The 16,065-nt window shown below is 37.8% G+C and overlaps 1 protein-coding gene across 3 annotated transcripts in view; it reads right to left on the bottom strand.

Annotated features, from left to right (window-relative positions):
• LOC125092250 (cationic amino acid transporter 3) overlaps positions 1-16,065 on the bottom strand; it is a 311,497-nt gene that overhangs the window by 247,260 nt on the left and 48,172 nt on the right. For all 3 annotated transcript variants that reach the window (XM_047716623.1, XM_047716624.1, XM_047716625.1), the window contains exons 6-7: positions 10,564-10,644; positions 10,352-10,471 (exon numbers count right to left, since the gene is read on the bottom strand). In XM_047716623.1, the coding sequence (XP_047572579.1) occupies positions 10,352-10,471; positions 10,564-10,644 (201 nt within the window). The remainder of the gene's footprint in view (positions 1-10,351; positions 10,472-10,563; positions 10,645-16,065) is intronic.

Here is a 16,065-nt window from a genome sequence, read left to right as displayed (position 1 = left end):
CAACTTCTCTGCCTACTTGTGATCTCTGTCAAATAAATAAATAAAATCTTTAAAAAAAAACCATGATGAAATACCACTAGACATCTAATAGAATAACTAAAATGAATTGATCACAATACAAAATGCTGGCAAGAATGCAGAAAATGGGATCTCCCATACATTGCTTATAGGAATTAATGGCACAGCCACTCTAGGAAACAGTCTGGTTGTTTCTTAAAAAACAAACTACTAAACATACACTAATGATTCAACCCAGTGATTGTACTCCTGGGCATTTATCCCACGAAATGAAAATTTATGTCCACACAAAAACCTCTACACAAATGTTCACACCAACTTTATTTCCAATAGCCAAAAACTGGAAACAACCCAAATTCCTTCCATGGTGAATGGCTAAACAAACTGTGGCAGATCCATACCACAGAATACTACTTACAAATAACAAACTACCGATACACAAAACTTGGATGGATGTCAAAGCAATCATGCTAAGTTCAAAAAGGCACTATCAAAAGGTTAAATACTATATGATTCTATCTATAAAATATTCCCAAATGACAAATTGTAGAGGTAGAGACTATTAGTTGCCTGGGATAGGGAATGGGGGAATGGGCATGCTGTAACTACAAAGAGCAAATACAAGGGATCTTTGTGGTGATGAAATTATTCTATATCTTGATTGTGGAAGTGCTAGTTACATGAATCTACCCATGTGATAAAACTGTATAGAACTACAGATACGCATATGAGTATATCATGTAAAACTGGTGAAATATGAATAAGGCCTATGGATTATAATGTCAATTTCCTGGCTTTATAATGTACTTTATTTACATAAGATGTTACCGCTGAAGAAAACTGGGTGAAAGGTACTCCAGAACTATCAAAATATTTGTGCAACTTCCTGTGATTCTGTAATCATTTCAATATAAGAAGTTTCTAAAAATCACATTAGTTGGGCACCTGGGTAGCTCAGTCGTTAAGCATCTGCCTTCAGCTCAGGTCATGATCCCACCTGAGATCAAGTCCCACATCCAGCTCCCTGCTCTGTGGGAAGCCCGCTTCCCCCACTCCCCCTGCTTGTGTTCTCTATCTTGCTGTGTCTCTGTTGAATAAATAAAATCTTTAAAAAAAGTCACGTTAGTTAAGAGGCACCTGGGTGGCACAGTTGGTTAAGCATCTCACTCAGTTTCAGCTCAGGGCTCTGTGCTCAGTGTGGAGCCTACCTGAGATTCTCTCTCCCTCTCCCCCTCAACCCCTATACACTCCCTCTCTCTCTCTAAAATAAACTTTTTTAAAAATCACATTAGTTATGGGTGCCCAGGTGGCTCAGTTGGTTAAGTGTCTGCCTTCAGTTCAGGTCATGATCCTGGAGTTCCGGGCCTGGAGTTCTGGGCCCACTGGGCCCACATCAGGCTCCCTGCTCCCTGCTCCTCAGGGAGTCTGCTTCTCCCTCTGCCCCTCACCCTGCTCGTGCTCACTCTCTTACTCTCTGTCTCTTAAATAAATAAATAAAATATTTTAAAAATAAAATAAAATTTGAAAAAAAATTAAAATCACATTAGTTAATACCATCATCAATTTCATCAGAAAAGTTTATGTGGAAGCTGAGTCAAAGTTGTGACGGAGGTACAAATTTTCCAAAACTCTTTTACTTAACAGCTCAGATTTTATCACTAGCAACAAATACTGTCAGTTGCTTTCCCTGAAGTCACATTCAAACTTCATTCATTTTCAAAATGTCTATAAATACCCAAGTCTGAATGAACAAAGTTTATCTACCAGTCCCTCTTTTCCAGTAAAGACAGTGATATGTGAAAACAGAAGGAGCTAATTCAGCTCACAAGTCAATCACATAAGGGCCTTTCCTCAAGACAACCACCACACTTCAATATGCAGTAGAAGTGTTCTACGGGTATTTCCTTTTGCATTACAAAAATATGAAAACTCAACGGTCAAAATTAAATAAAATTAATAATTTGTATTGTTTCACCAGGGGCATTTTAAGTAAAAATGGCATTCTTTTCACTGCAAGTGGGTAATGATGAAGAATACAATGATTAGGGGTGCCTGGGTGGCTCAGTCATTAAGCGTCTGCCTTCTGCTTGGGTCATGATCCCAGGGTCCTGGGCTCGAGCCCCACATCGGGCTCTCTGCTCAGTGGAAAGCCTGCTTCTCCCTCTCCCACACCCCCTGCTGGTGTTCCCTCTCTCACTGTGTCTATCAAATAAATAAATAAAATCTTTTAAAAATATTAAAAAATGACTAGTAAAAGGTGTGCCACTGTCTTCACGTTAAAATGCCCACAGTTTTACCCACCATTGCTTTTACAGCACCAGTACAAATGTCGACATAACAAGAAGGCAAGTAACATCTTAGAATTATTATGAAAATAGTTTTGCCCTCACAGATCACTATACTAAATTCTTCCATTACCTCACTATCCACTCAACCCTTAAATTCTTAGTCTGTCCTCCACTCTTACCTTTCTACTAAAATTACTTTCTACGGTCACTACTGTTATCCTAAATGTCAAGTCCAAGAGCCTTTTCTCCAACCTCATCTTCCTTTAATTCTCTGAAGCACTGCACTACTGATCATCCCTTTTTCAATGAAATGTTCTTCCCATTCATGACTCTGTTCTAGTCCTCCTTCATCTCTGGTGTGTCATCTGTCCTTTCTGTTTGCTTTACATTTTACTACGTCCTCCCCCACATGTAAATGTTTTCGATATGACTTGGCTTTCTTACCATCCTCACTTTCCTGCCTCCAAGGACTGAGTGGTTCAGTCCTGAGCATAAATGCTTGCTTCCTTTAGATCTCCTATATTTGTCCCCTTCCTTCCCATTCCTGTTGTTACAACTACAATTAAGACTCTCATTATCTCATGCTCACACTCTGCCTCCATTCTACTTATCATTTTAAAAAAAATTTTTAGTATAGTTGACACACAATGTTTCAAGGTGTACAACATAATGATTCGATTTCTCTATACATTATGCTATGCTCATAAGTGCAGCTACCATCTGTCACCATATAATGCTATTACAAGATCATAGACTATATTCCAGTGCTGCGCCTTTTATCCCAAGCACTACTTCAAGGCTCCTCTTTGATTGGTGCCATCTTACCTCTTCCAAAAACTTTCAACCACCCCACTGCCTTTAGGAAAATATCAAAATTATTTTTTCAGAGAGGTATATTTGGGCCTCTCGACTTGGCCCAAATTACTCCTCTACACTCAGTCCTTCCTGTGTCCTTGAACAAATAGTTTCTTTCAAATAAACTGATCACTCACCATTCTTTTAACAAGACCTATCAATTTCTGCCTATATGATTTTGCTCATCCTCAAACCTTTGCTCTGCCTGGAATATGTTGTGCTCTCTTTACTAGCTTTCGAAATCTATTCCTTCCTCCAAAATCCAAATCATGTCCTAAATCCTTTGTGTGTCTTCCTCTACTAACCCAGTCCACAATAATCTCTGCCCCCTTTCCTACACACTTATAGCACTTCCATATACCAGTTATCTCTCAACCTTTCATATCTCATATACTACTATTACTCTTTTGGGAGAAACGAGTAAGATAGAGAGGGATAACAGGAGAGGAGATTCATTACTATAACATACGTTTACATATTATCTCTTATGTGCCAGGTACCATGCTAGATGCTGACAATATGAAAATTAACTTTTTATTACTGCTTTTTTAACTAGTAGGGAAGAGATAGTGAACCATGGCCCTCAGTATACTAGAGAAATTGATATTTCCACATGCCTTGCATTTCCAAGATACCCTCCATCATAGTCTTTATGGATAAACTCAAGTTTCCTGTATCCATGTGGCCCTGTCAGCTTCTACAAGGGGTCTCACCATAGTAAAGAGGGAACGGAGCAGAAGCACAATAGATGACACCTGCAGATGGTACAGACAGCGAAAAGAGGCATGGCCAATACACGAGGAAAATAAGAAATTAGGAAAAACAACAAGATCTATAGTTACTTCTACAATGCTAAAAGACTGCAGATAATCTGTGGTACAAGGGTAAACAGAAGATTATCTATCACCTTGTAGGTGGATGGAGAGATTGAGGAAAAGTAAATTCTTAACAACTGTTATCAACACCATGTGACTACCTTAAAGAAAGTCTGTGCCCTGCCCAATCTAGGCCATTCATTTGGCACTTATATTTTCCTTTTCTCATTTTTAAAAATTGTATTTATAGCCTAACTTCCAAACTACCTCATCATTTTATGGAGGGAAAAATGATCAGACATTTCAACTCTATTCCTATATAGCACAGAACACTCCATGTAGATAATTTATCTGTACCACCTTTATGATACTTCATTCTATTTTGTATATGCATTATTTATTTTAACCATAATCTCCTTGAGGATATGATATATGATTATTCTCCTCCCTGACAAAGCCTAACATACTACTCTATTTGTAGAAGATACTCATTGTCTGTTGAATAATAAATAATAAATAAAGCAATTCTCTAATCACTTAATGGGAAATGCCTAGAGAAAGATAAGGTCTATATACATCTCTAAGAATATCTCAAGCACTCTACTGGTACAGAGAAAACTCATTAGTAAATACCAATATTGACAGTAGTTCATAAAGATGGTCTTTTGCCAAGCAGACATCAACAAAACCCACAGGCCCTAAAAGTGAGAATATCCTCAAAATGAAAAGTCTACTTATAGCAAAAACAATTAGTCTTCATTTCATATTTTGAAGACATTATCACCAAAATCAAGAATTATATAATTCTCATTATTGATCTTAACTACTAAAAATTTCTGTAAGCTAAAGAAGATTTTTAGATATCAACACCCATAACACCAAAGAATACTACAACACTTTCTAAAATCATAGAATCTTTGTATTAAGAAGGAACAAAACGGGGGGCGCCTGGGTGGTTCTGGTTAAGCCTCTGCCTTTGGCTCAGGTCATGATCTCAGGGTCCTGGGATTGAGCCCCGCAAGCAGGGAGCCTGCTTCCCCCTCCCCCTCTGCCTGCCTCTCTGCCTACTTGTGAACTCTCTGTCAAATAAATAAATAATATCTGTTTTAAAAAAGGAAGGGACAAAAGGGTACCTAATCTAATTTCCTATCTAATGAAGGAATATTTTCTATAATATATATAATTCTTAGGATGTTCACACCTTTGCTTGCAGTATTTCAATGACAACAGATATCTTGCAACAAAGCTATAGTATTATTTGATCATTATCACTGATAAAAGGTTACACTTTACATTGAGCCCAAAACTTTGAAACTATCTTTCTCAAAGGTCTTAGTTCTATTCTGTGGACTTTAATTCTTCTTTGATATGATAGTCTTTAAAACAGTCAAACAGAGCTATAATTCCTACTGTCTTCTTTTTTTCCCAGGCAGACATCTCTATATCCCTCAAATATTTTTCACATGATGTATCTTCCAGACTATTAAAATGATTTTAAAGTGTGATGCCTAGGCTGATCACAATATTTAAGATGTTAACTAGTTGAAAACACCTACCTATAGCTTTGCACTACATATCTATTAATATAGCCTAAGATTGTGCTAGCTTTTTTGCAGCTACATCACATCATTGATTGAAACTTGAGCTTGTAGACAATTAACACACACAGATCTTTTTCATTTGAACTACTAGCAAACCAAATGTACCTCTGTCAAAATGTAGCGCACAGACAGTTGATCTCTTAAATATTGGATTTTATAGGCTCAGAGAGGTAAAGTAACAGCCCAAGGACATGGAGCAAATTGGTAGAAGAGTGTACACATAACACCAAGACCTACTGGACTTCATATCAGTTTTTTAGTAGTTGCATTAATATAACCCACAAAAATATTAACATTAAAAGGAAGACAAAATTGCCAAAAGGGGGGGGTTCTCTTTTATATAGTGAATCTAGTTTGCAGGGAACAAAGCACTGGGCAGAAAGTCAGAAAATCTTGGTTCTGGTCTCAGATCTTCAACTAACTTACTCTTTGAACTTCCACTTCACCACTAAAAAAAAACAAAAAAAATTAATCAAACCTAAATAAATGGGAAGGCATCCCATGAATCAGAAAAGATAGTAGTTTAAGACAGCCCTACTACTCAGGATCATCTACAGACTCAACACTATCCCTATGAAGATCCCAGAGGTGGCCTCCCTGCATAAATTGAGAAGCTTATCCTAAAATTCATATGAAAACACAAGAGACCTATAATAGTCAAAATAATATTAAAAATAACAAAACTGGAAGACTCACACTTTCTCATTTCAAAACCTGCTACATAGCTACTGCAATCAAGACAGTATGGTATGGCATAAAAACTGACATGAAGATCAACAGAAAACAATTAAAAGTCCAGAAATAAACCCTCACATTTATGATCAATTGATTTTTGACAAAGGGTGCCACTCACAATCAAGTGGGATTTATTCCTGGACTGCAAAGGTTGTTCAGTATTTGCAAATCACTCAACATGATACACCACATTAATAAAAGAAAGAATAAGAACCGTATGATCCTCTCAATACACCCAGAAAAAGCATGTGACAAAATACAGCATCCATTCTTGATAAAAAACCCTCAACAAAGTAGGCATAGATGGAACATACCTCAACACCGTAAAGGCCATATAAGAAATACCCACAGCTAGTATCATCCTCAATGGGGAAAAACTGAGAGCTTTTCCTCTACATTCAGGAACAAGGCAGGGAAGTCCACTCTCACCATTATTATTTAACATACTACTGGAACTCTTAGCCTCAGCAATCAGAAAACAAAAAGAAGAAAAAGTCATCCAAATTGGCAAGGAAGAAGTCAAATTGTAAATATCTGCCGAAGGCATGATACTCTCTGCAGAAAACCCAAAAGAATCCACCAAAAAATTGCCAGAATACATAAATTCAGCGAAGTCACAGGATATAAAAATCAACATACAGAAATGGGTTGCATTTCTATATAACAAGAATGAAACAGGAAAAGAAATCAAGGAATTGATACAATTTACAATTATACCAAAAACCATAAGATACTTAGGAATAAGCCTAACCATAAATGTAAAAATCTGTACTCTGAAAACTACAGAACACTTATGAAAGAAATTGAAGATGACACAAAGAAATGGAAAGACATTCCACGCTCATGGATTGGAAGAACAAATATTGTTGAAATGTCTATACTACCCAAAGCAAGCTACACATTTAACGTAATCCCTACCAAAATAACACCAGCATTTTTCCCAGAGCTAGAACAAACAATCCTAAAATTTGTACGGAACCACAAAAGGCCCAAATAGCCACAGCAATCCTGAAGAAGAAAAGCAACGTTGGAAGCATCACAATTCTGGACTACAAAGCTGTAGTCAACAAGACAGTATGATACTGGCACAAAAACAGACACAGAGATCACTGGAACAGAATGGAAAACCCAGGATACTGAGTGGCTCAGTTGGTTAAGCATCTGCCTTTGGCCTGGGTCATGATCACAGGCTAGAGTACCATGACAGGCTCCCCACTCAGCACGGAGTCTACTTCTCCCTCTGACCCTCACTCATCTCCTTCTCTCACTCTCTCTCAAATAAATAAAATATTTTTAAAAGATTTTTAAAGATTTTATTTATTTATTTGACATGGAGTGGGGAAGACATGCAGGGGGAGTGGGAAAGGGAAAAGCAGGCTTCCCACTGAGCAGGAAGCCTGATGCAGGGCTTGATCCCAGGACCCTGGGTTCATGACCTGAGCCAAAGGCAGACACTTAACGAATGAGCCACTCAGGCACCCCTCAAATAAATAAAATCCTAAAAAAAAAAAAAAAAGAATAGGGGGCGCCTGTGTGGCTCAGTAGGTTAAAGCCTCTGCCTTCGGTTCAGGTCATGATCTCAGGGTCCTGGGATCGAGCCCCGCATTGGGCTCTCTGCTCAGAGGGGAGCCTGCTTCCCTTCCTCTCTCTGCCTGCCTCTCTGCCTACTTGTGATCTCTGTATGTCAAATAAATAAATAAAATCTTTAAAAAAAAAAGAAGAATAGAAACCCCTTAAATAATACATTATATGTTAATAAAAAAATAGAAAACCCACAAATGGAGCCACAACTATATGGTCAACTAATCTTTGACAAAACAGGAAAGAATATCCAATGGAAAACAGTCTCATCAACAATAATATTATGAAAACTGAACAACATACAAGAGAATGAAACTGGAGCACTTTCTTACACCATACACAAAAATAAATTCAAAATTCCTCCTCTCTCTCTGCCTGCCTCTCTGCTTACTTGTGATTTCTCTCTGTCAAATAAATAAATAAAATCTTTAAAAAAAAAAAAAAAAGGGCGCCTGGGTGGCTCAGTGGGTTAAGCTACTGCCTTCGGCTCAGGTCATGATCCCAGGTCCTGGGTTCGAGCCCCACATCGGGCTTTCTGCTCAGCGGGGAGCCTGCTTCCTCCTCTCTCTCTGCCTGCCTCTCTGCTTACTTGTGATTTCTCTCTGTCAAATAAATAAATAAAATCTTTAAAAAAAATAAAAAAAAAATAAATTCAAAATGAATCAAAGACCTAAACATGAGACAGGAAACCATCAAAATCCTAGAGAACATAAGCAGGAACCTTCTTGACACTGATGGTAGCAAATTCTTACTAGAAACGTCTCTGGAGACAAAGGAAACAAAAGCCAAAGTGAACTACTGAGACTTTATCAAGATAAAAAGCTTCCACACAGCAAAGGAAACAATCAACAAAACAAAAAGGTAGCTTACAGAATGGGAAAAAATATTAGCAAAAACCTATCTGATAAAGGGTTAGTATCCAAAAATCTATAAAGAACTTATTTTTTTAATGTATTGTTGGATTTGGTTTGCTAGTATTTTGTTGAGAATTTTTGCAACCATGTTCATCAGAGATATTGGCCTGAAGTTCTTTTTTTTAGTAGTCTTTATGTGGCTTTGGTATCAGGGTAATGCCGGCCTCACAGAATGAATTTGGAAGTTTTCCTTCTTTTTCTGTTTTTTGGAATAGTTTGAGAAGAATAAGTGTTAAGTCTTAACCTTTTTTTTTAAGATTTTATTTATTAGTAAACTCCACACCTAACAGGGGGTTCAAACTTAAAACCGTGAGACCAAGAGCTGCAAGTTCCACGGACTGAGCCAGCCAGGCACCCTTAATAACTCTTCTAAATGTTTGGTAGAATTCACCTATGAAGGCATCTGGTCCTGGACATTTTGTTTTTTGGGAGTTTTTCAATTACTGATTCAGTTTCTTCACTGGTTTATCAGTGTGTTACATTTTTCTATTTCTTTCTGTTTCAGTTTTGGTAGTTTATTATGTTTCTAGGCATTTATTCATTTCTTCCAGGTTGTCCAATTTGTTGGCATATAGTTTTTCATAATATTCTCTTATGATTTCTTATATTTCTGTTGCGTTGGTTATTTCTCCTGTCTCATTTGTGATTTCATTTATTTGGGTCCTTTCTTGTTTCTTTTTGGTAAAAGTATGGATACAGGTTATCAATTTTATTAATCTTTCCAAAGAACTAGTTCCTGGTTTCATTATCAGTTCTACTGTTTTGGTTTTTTTTTTTTTTTTTAGTTTCTATATTATTTATTTCCTCTCTAATTTTTATTATTTCCTTCCTTCTGCTGGCTTAAATGTGTTGAACATTGCACAATTCTGTGAATATACTAAATCACTGAACTGTACATTTTTAATGTGTGAATCTTGTAGTATATGAGTTGATTCTCAATAAAAATATTAAAAAATAAAAATAAGAGGATTATACTACATGATTTTTAAAGTCTCTTTTTCATTTCTAGAGTTACATAAATTTTACTGAGAGCAAGCTCATCATGGCTTACATTTTGTCAACTAAAAATGAATACCTAACTGCACGGTGACAAAGGAAGAAACCCACAAGCCAAACACAGGTAAAGTACAATTTTAAACAGTGATAGCAGCAGACTTTTAGAAAACCTCAGTAAACAACTCAGAACAACTGCAAATGAGAAGACTCTTGTCAGGCAATTATTTTAGGCAGACTGTTAATGTAGGAGAGAGTCACAGAGAGGTGTTTCAAGTCGAGGGTACTGCCATAAAGAAATGACAGACATTACATGCAGTGATTGACAATGATGTTTAGTTACATATCAGCCTTTCGAACTTCAACCACCCCCACACAGATATGAATGACCATTAGTAATGTTACCTTCAGATATAAAATGGAGATAAAAGGTCAAATATAATATCCTACATGAAAGGCCAATAACACCTTTTCTTTTAAAAAGTTATATCACTTTGCATTTAGATAAACAAAATGCCCCACTGTAAGGCTGTAGTGACCATGATACCTACTGCCTCTGCTTGGTAAGAAAGCACTTTGAAAAGGTCCCTCTCCACAGCAATCTTCTGCAAAGTCATGTGGACCTCAGTGGAGCTTCTCTGCATTAATTTAACATATAACTGCTCCAGACCCTGGAAAATAAAACCACAATACAATGTCATGATGAGAGTAACCACAACTATTATTAATAATTGGTACAGCTAAAAATCACTGGTAAACTTACAGCCATGGCAGCTTCAAAAAACTGATCAGCAAACACTGCATTTCCAACATCCACCCACCCTTTTCCTGTTTTCATATTCATCTGGAAGAAAGAAGTTAGAAAATAATTTTTTTTAAATTCACAACTCCTCCCAACTGGTTGAAGAGGGTATTAGATAAAATATTTAATCCTCTGCTCATATTCCATAATGTAATCTGCAGAAAAAAAAATAGCATTTATTATAGTTCTATGTTCTGTTCTGGAACTCCACAACTTAATAGAAATGGCCTCAAGAAAGGCAATAAAAAAATTAATAGACTTGAAAACACATTTTCTAAGAATTATTAAAAGAAAATATTAGGGGACGCCTGGGTGGCTCAGTTGGTTAAGCGGCTGCCTTCGGCTCAGGTCATGATCCCAGCATCCTGGGATTGAGTCCCACATCGGGCTCCTTGCTCAGCGGGGAGCCTGCTTCTCCCTCTGCCTCTGCCTGCCACTCTGTCTGCCTGTGCTCATGCTCTCTCTCTCTCTAACAAATAAATAAATAAAATCTTAAAAAAAAAAAGAAAATATTAGGATAATTTAGATAGGAATAGAAAGTTCTGAAAAATTAGTTCTTCACTACTTGAAGTTATATAAGCATTAGACTATAACTCAACACACCTTGGTAAAGAAGCTCACAGTATTATAACTGACAGACATCTAAATATATAGTTGCTATGTAATATGCACAAATGCTACAGAAGCAAACAAGAACTGAATCAAGATGGGAGGACTGAGCACGAACTACAGCTCAACCCCTTCTACAAAGCCCTAGAAATGATGTGTGTATATGTGTGCATGTATAAAATATATAAAATAAATACACTGTACATTTTACTATAAATTTACATATAGAATATAAGTATACTACAAACTTTAGTATAAATTTTATATACTCTAAATCCCTAGAAATTATGTATGTTATGTCATATATATATAATGATACACACAATCTCTAAGAAGATATACCTTTTTTTTGCATTCCCTAGAAATAAGAGAACATACATACGTATTTTTTTAATTCAATAAGCATCCTGGAAAATAAGGGGCATTTTCATTTGACCTGAAATTATGAGGAACTTCTGAAAAATAGACAGCAAATGGGATGAAACAAAAACCCACATAACAAAATGCACAAAAATGCAAAATGTAGAAAACATCCTGGATGTGAACAGTATTATCAGGCAGCAGGTTTCCCCACCAAGAGGTATCTTCCCTCCTCCCCAGGAAGGAACAGTGAGTACAATCACTTAAGCGAGAGAAAAATAGAGTGCCAGAAAAATAGAGGCTGACAACACAGGCCAATGCAAAATTTTTATTCAGCCCTACCACTTGATCAGTCACTTGATTTGGGTTATGGTAAATAGTGTGAAATGGCATTCACAGACTATCAAGGAATCTCAAATCAAATATGAGCAAGAATCACCAAACAATTGAGGGAAACCAACCCGATGAAAGGACATTACACTCAACAAACAGAAGAATATCTAAGGAAACAGAATTGAGAGAATTAACAGATGGAAACAAAGAGTATTAGCATCATCCACAGAATTGTATACCTGTCACAATCAGTAAAATGCTCCTTTTAGTTTTCTATCTTTGAAAACAACAAAGCCAAAAATGCAAATATTAGAAATTAACAGAAATTGGATGGTTAAAGGTGAGGGAAAGGTAGAGAGAACACGGAAGTACAAATATCCTCATAGGGTAGAAAGTAAAAATATACTCTCCAAAACTGACAGAGAAAGAAAAAAATCTGGAGGGGATTTCTAGTTTTTGGGTTTTTTTTTTTAAATTATGTTCAGTTAGCCAACATATAGTAAACCATGAGTTTTTGATGTAGAAAAATTTTAATATATTATATATTACATTTAAGGTTTAAAAAGGTTACCATCAGATAAATTAAAAATAGAAATTAATTAACAAAACTGAAGGGGGAATGGGGGAATAATAGATAATAGAAAGATAAATCTTCATCTATCAGAACAGGAAAAAAATAGATCATATATAAAACTGATATGTCAAGGGACGCCTGGGTGGCTCAGTTGGTTAAGCAGCTGCCTTCGGCTCAGGTCATGATCCCAGCGTCCTGGGATCGAGTCCCACATCGGGCTCCTTGCTTGGCAGCGAGCCTGCTTCTCCCTCTGCCTCTGCCTGCCACTCTGTCTGCCTGTGCTCACTCTCGCTTCTCTCTCTATGACAAATAAATAAATAAAATCTTAAAAAAAAAAAAAAACTGATATGTCAAGATCTTTTTATTATTTTTTTAAAGATTTTTATTTATTTATTTGACAGAGAGAAATCACAAGTAGGCAGAGAGGCAGGCAGAGAGAGAGGAGGAAGCAGGCTCCCTGCTGAGCAGAAAGCCCGATGCGGGGCTTGAACCCAGGACCTGGCATCATGACCTGAGCCGAAGGCAGCGGCCCAACCCACTGAGCCACCCAGGCGCCCCTATTATTTATTATTATTATTATTATTATTATTATTATTATTATAGGCTGAACTACATCTCCCCAAAATTCATATACTGAAGCCCTAACTCCAAGTACCTCATAATGGGACTGTATTTGGAGAGAGGGCCTTTCACAAGATGATGGAAGTTAAAATGAGACTACTGCAGTGGGCCCTAATCTGCCTGGTGTCCTAATAAAGGGAAATCTGGATACACAAAGGGACACCAGAGATGCAGGGATAGAGAGAAAAGGCCATATGAAAACACAGTGAGAAGGCAGCCATCTGCAAGTTAAGGAGAGAGGCTTCAGAAGTAACCAAATCTGCCAACACCTCTACCTTGAACGTTCAGCTTCCATAATTTTGAGAAAATACATTTCTATTGTTTAAACCAAGTAGTCTGTGTTATTTTGTTATGGCAACCCTAGCAAACTAACACAGTGATACAAATGTATGATTAAAATATACGGAGGAAACCATGAGAAGTGAAAACAGAAATAATTATAATTAGTAGCTTTAAAATAAAAAAAACAACATATAAACAAGGCAATTCACTGCAGCATCCAAATGTCCATGGAAGGAAGCTGGATGAATACTGTGTAGCTATAAAAAAAGGAATAGGGGAGACTGGGTGGCTCAGTGGGTTAAGCCTCTGCCTTCGGCTCAGGTCATGGTCCCAGGTTCCTGGATTCGAGCCCCGCATTGGGCTCTCTGCTCAGCGGGGAGTGTGCTTCCTCCCTCTATCTCTGCGTGCCTCTCTGCCTACTTGTGATAGCTATCAAACAAATAAAAAAATATATGAACAAAAATGAGGAGTATCTCTATATACTGGTACGGATTGATTGCTAGGATATAACCTTAAATGAGGTAAAATAAAAGTGGAAAAAAGTATATATATGGAATGCTACATTTATCTAAGATCCTTTGGGGTAGTGAAAGACATGTATATATACCTGTTTGCTTTATTTTTTAAAAAAAAAGGATAAACAATAAAAATAGCTATCCACAGGGGAAGTGAAGAAATAGGGTGGAGAGTACACAGAAGTAGACTTATCTGAATATACTTCCTTCAGTAGAATTTACTTTGGAACTATATAAATATTTGACATAATTGGGCGCCTGGGTGGCTCAGTGGGTTAAGCTGCTGCCTTCGGCTCAGGTCATGATCTCAGGGTCCTGGGATCGAGTCCCGCATCGGGCTCTCTGCTCAGCAGGGAGCCTGCTTCCCTCTCTCTCTCTCTGCCTGCCTCTCTGTCTACTGTGATCTCCCTCTCTCTGTCAAATAAATAAATAAATAAATTTAAAAAAAATATTTGACATAATTAGGGGTGCCTGGGGGGCTCAGTGGGTTAAGGCCTCTGCCTTCAGCTCAGGTCATGATCTCAGGGTCCTGGGATCGAGCACCATGTCAGGCTCTCTGCGTGGCGGGGAGCGTGCTTTCCCCATCTCTCTGCCTCTCTGCCTACCTGTGATCTCTGTCTGCCGATTAAATAAATAAAATATTCTTAAAAATAAAAATAAATAAAATAAATATTTGACATAATTATAAAACAAAATTCAATCATAATGGCAGGAAAAAAAGCAAATTGCCTAAAATCAAAAGCAAACAAAAATAAATGAATCTGGGATGCCTGGGTGGCAGATGACTCAGGCATCTACCTTCAGCTCAGGTAGTGATCTCAGGGTCCTGGGATCAAGACCCACCTCCAGCTCCCTGCTCAGCAAGAAGTCTGCTTCTCCCTCTCCCTCTGCCCCTCCCCCCAAGTCATGCTTTCTCTCTCAAATAAATACAATCTTTAAAATAAATAAATAAATAAATCTAACAACGTATCAAGTGAATGACTTCGTCAAAGAAAAAGGAATTATTTCAAGTATTTTTAAAATAATATTTTAGGGGCGCCTGGGTGGCTCAGTGGGTTAAAGCCTCTGCCTTCGGCTCAGGTCATGATCTCAGGGTCCTGCGACCGAGCCCCACATCAGGCTCTCTGCTCAGTGGGGAGCCTGCTTCCCCCCCCCCCTGCCTACCTCTCTGCCTACTTGTGATCTCTATCAAAAAAATAAAAATAAAATCTTTTAAAAATAAATAAATAAGGGGCGCCTGGGTGGCTCAGTGGGTTAAAGCCTCTGCCTTCGGATCAGGTCATGATCCCAGGGTTCTGGGATCGAGCCCCGCATAAGGCTCTCTGCTCAGCAGGGAGCCTGCTTCCTCTCCCTCTGTCTGCCTCTCTGCCTATTTGTGATCTCTGTCTGTCAAATAAATAAATAAAATCTTTTTTTTTTTTTTTTTTAGATTTTATTTATTTGACAGAAAGAGGGATCACAAGTAGGCAGAGAAGCAGGCAGAGAGAGAGCGGGGAGCAGGCTTTCTGCTGAGCAGAGAGCCGGATGCGGGGCTCGATCCCAGGACCCTGGGATCATGACCTGAGCCGAAGGCAGAGGCTTTAACCCACTGAGCCACCCAGGCGCCCCTAAATCTTTTTAAAAAATAAATAAATAGGGCGCCTGGGTGGCTCAGTGGGTTAAGCCGCTGCCTTCGGCTCAGGTCATGATCTCGGGGTCCTGGGATCGAGTCCCGCATCGGGCTCTCTGCTCAGCAAGAAGCCTGCTTCCCTCCCTCTCTCTGCCTGCCTCTCTGTCTACTTGTGATCTCTCTCTGTCAAATAAATAAAATCTTTAAAAATTAAATAAATAAATAAAAATAAAACAATATTTTAAGGGGCACCTGGGTGGCTTAGTCGGTTAAGCTTCTGCCTTTGGCTCAGGTCATGAACTCAGGGTCCTTGGATACAGCCCTGAGTCTGCTTCTCCCTCTCCACTGCCTGCTCATCCTCTCTTCCCCTCTCTCTCATGCTCTCTCAAATAAATAAATAAAATCTTTAAAAATATATTTTAATAATAATAAAATGATACTTTTAACTATACAACCCTAGTGAGATATATGCAAAGAATAAAGGAAGTGCAAAAAAATTTCTTGGAACTATTTTTAGACATCATTCTGAGTTAATATATTGATACTGATGTATTATGAAA

This window comes from Lutra lutra, chromosome X (assembly GCF_902655055.1).
Source record: "Lutra lutra chromosome X, mLutLut1.2, whole genome shotgun sequence".
In the NCBI taxonomy this organism is placed as follows: Eukaryota; Metazoa; Chordata; class Mammalia; order Carnivora; family Mustelidae; genus Lutra; species Lutra lutra.
The sequence above is the reverse complement of the archived record's forward strand: the minus strand, read 5'-3'. Positions and strand labels throughout refer to the sequence as shown.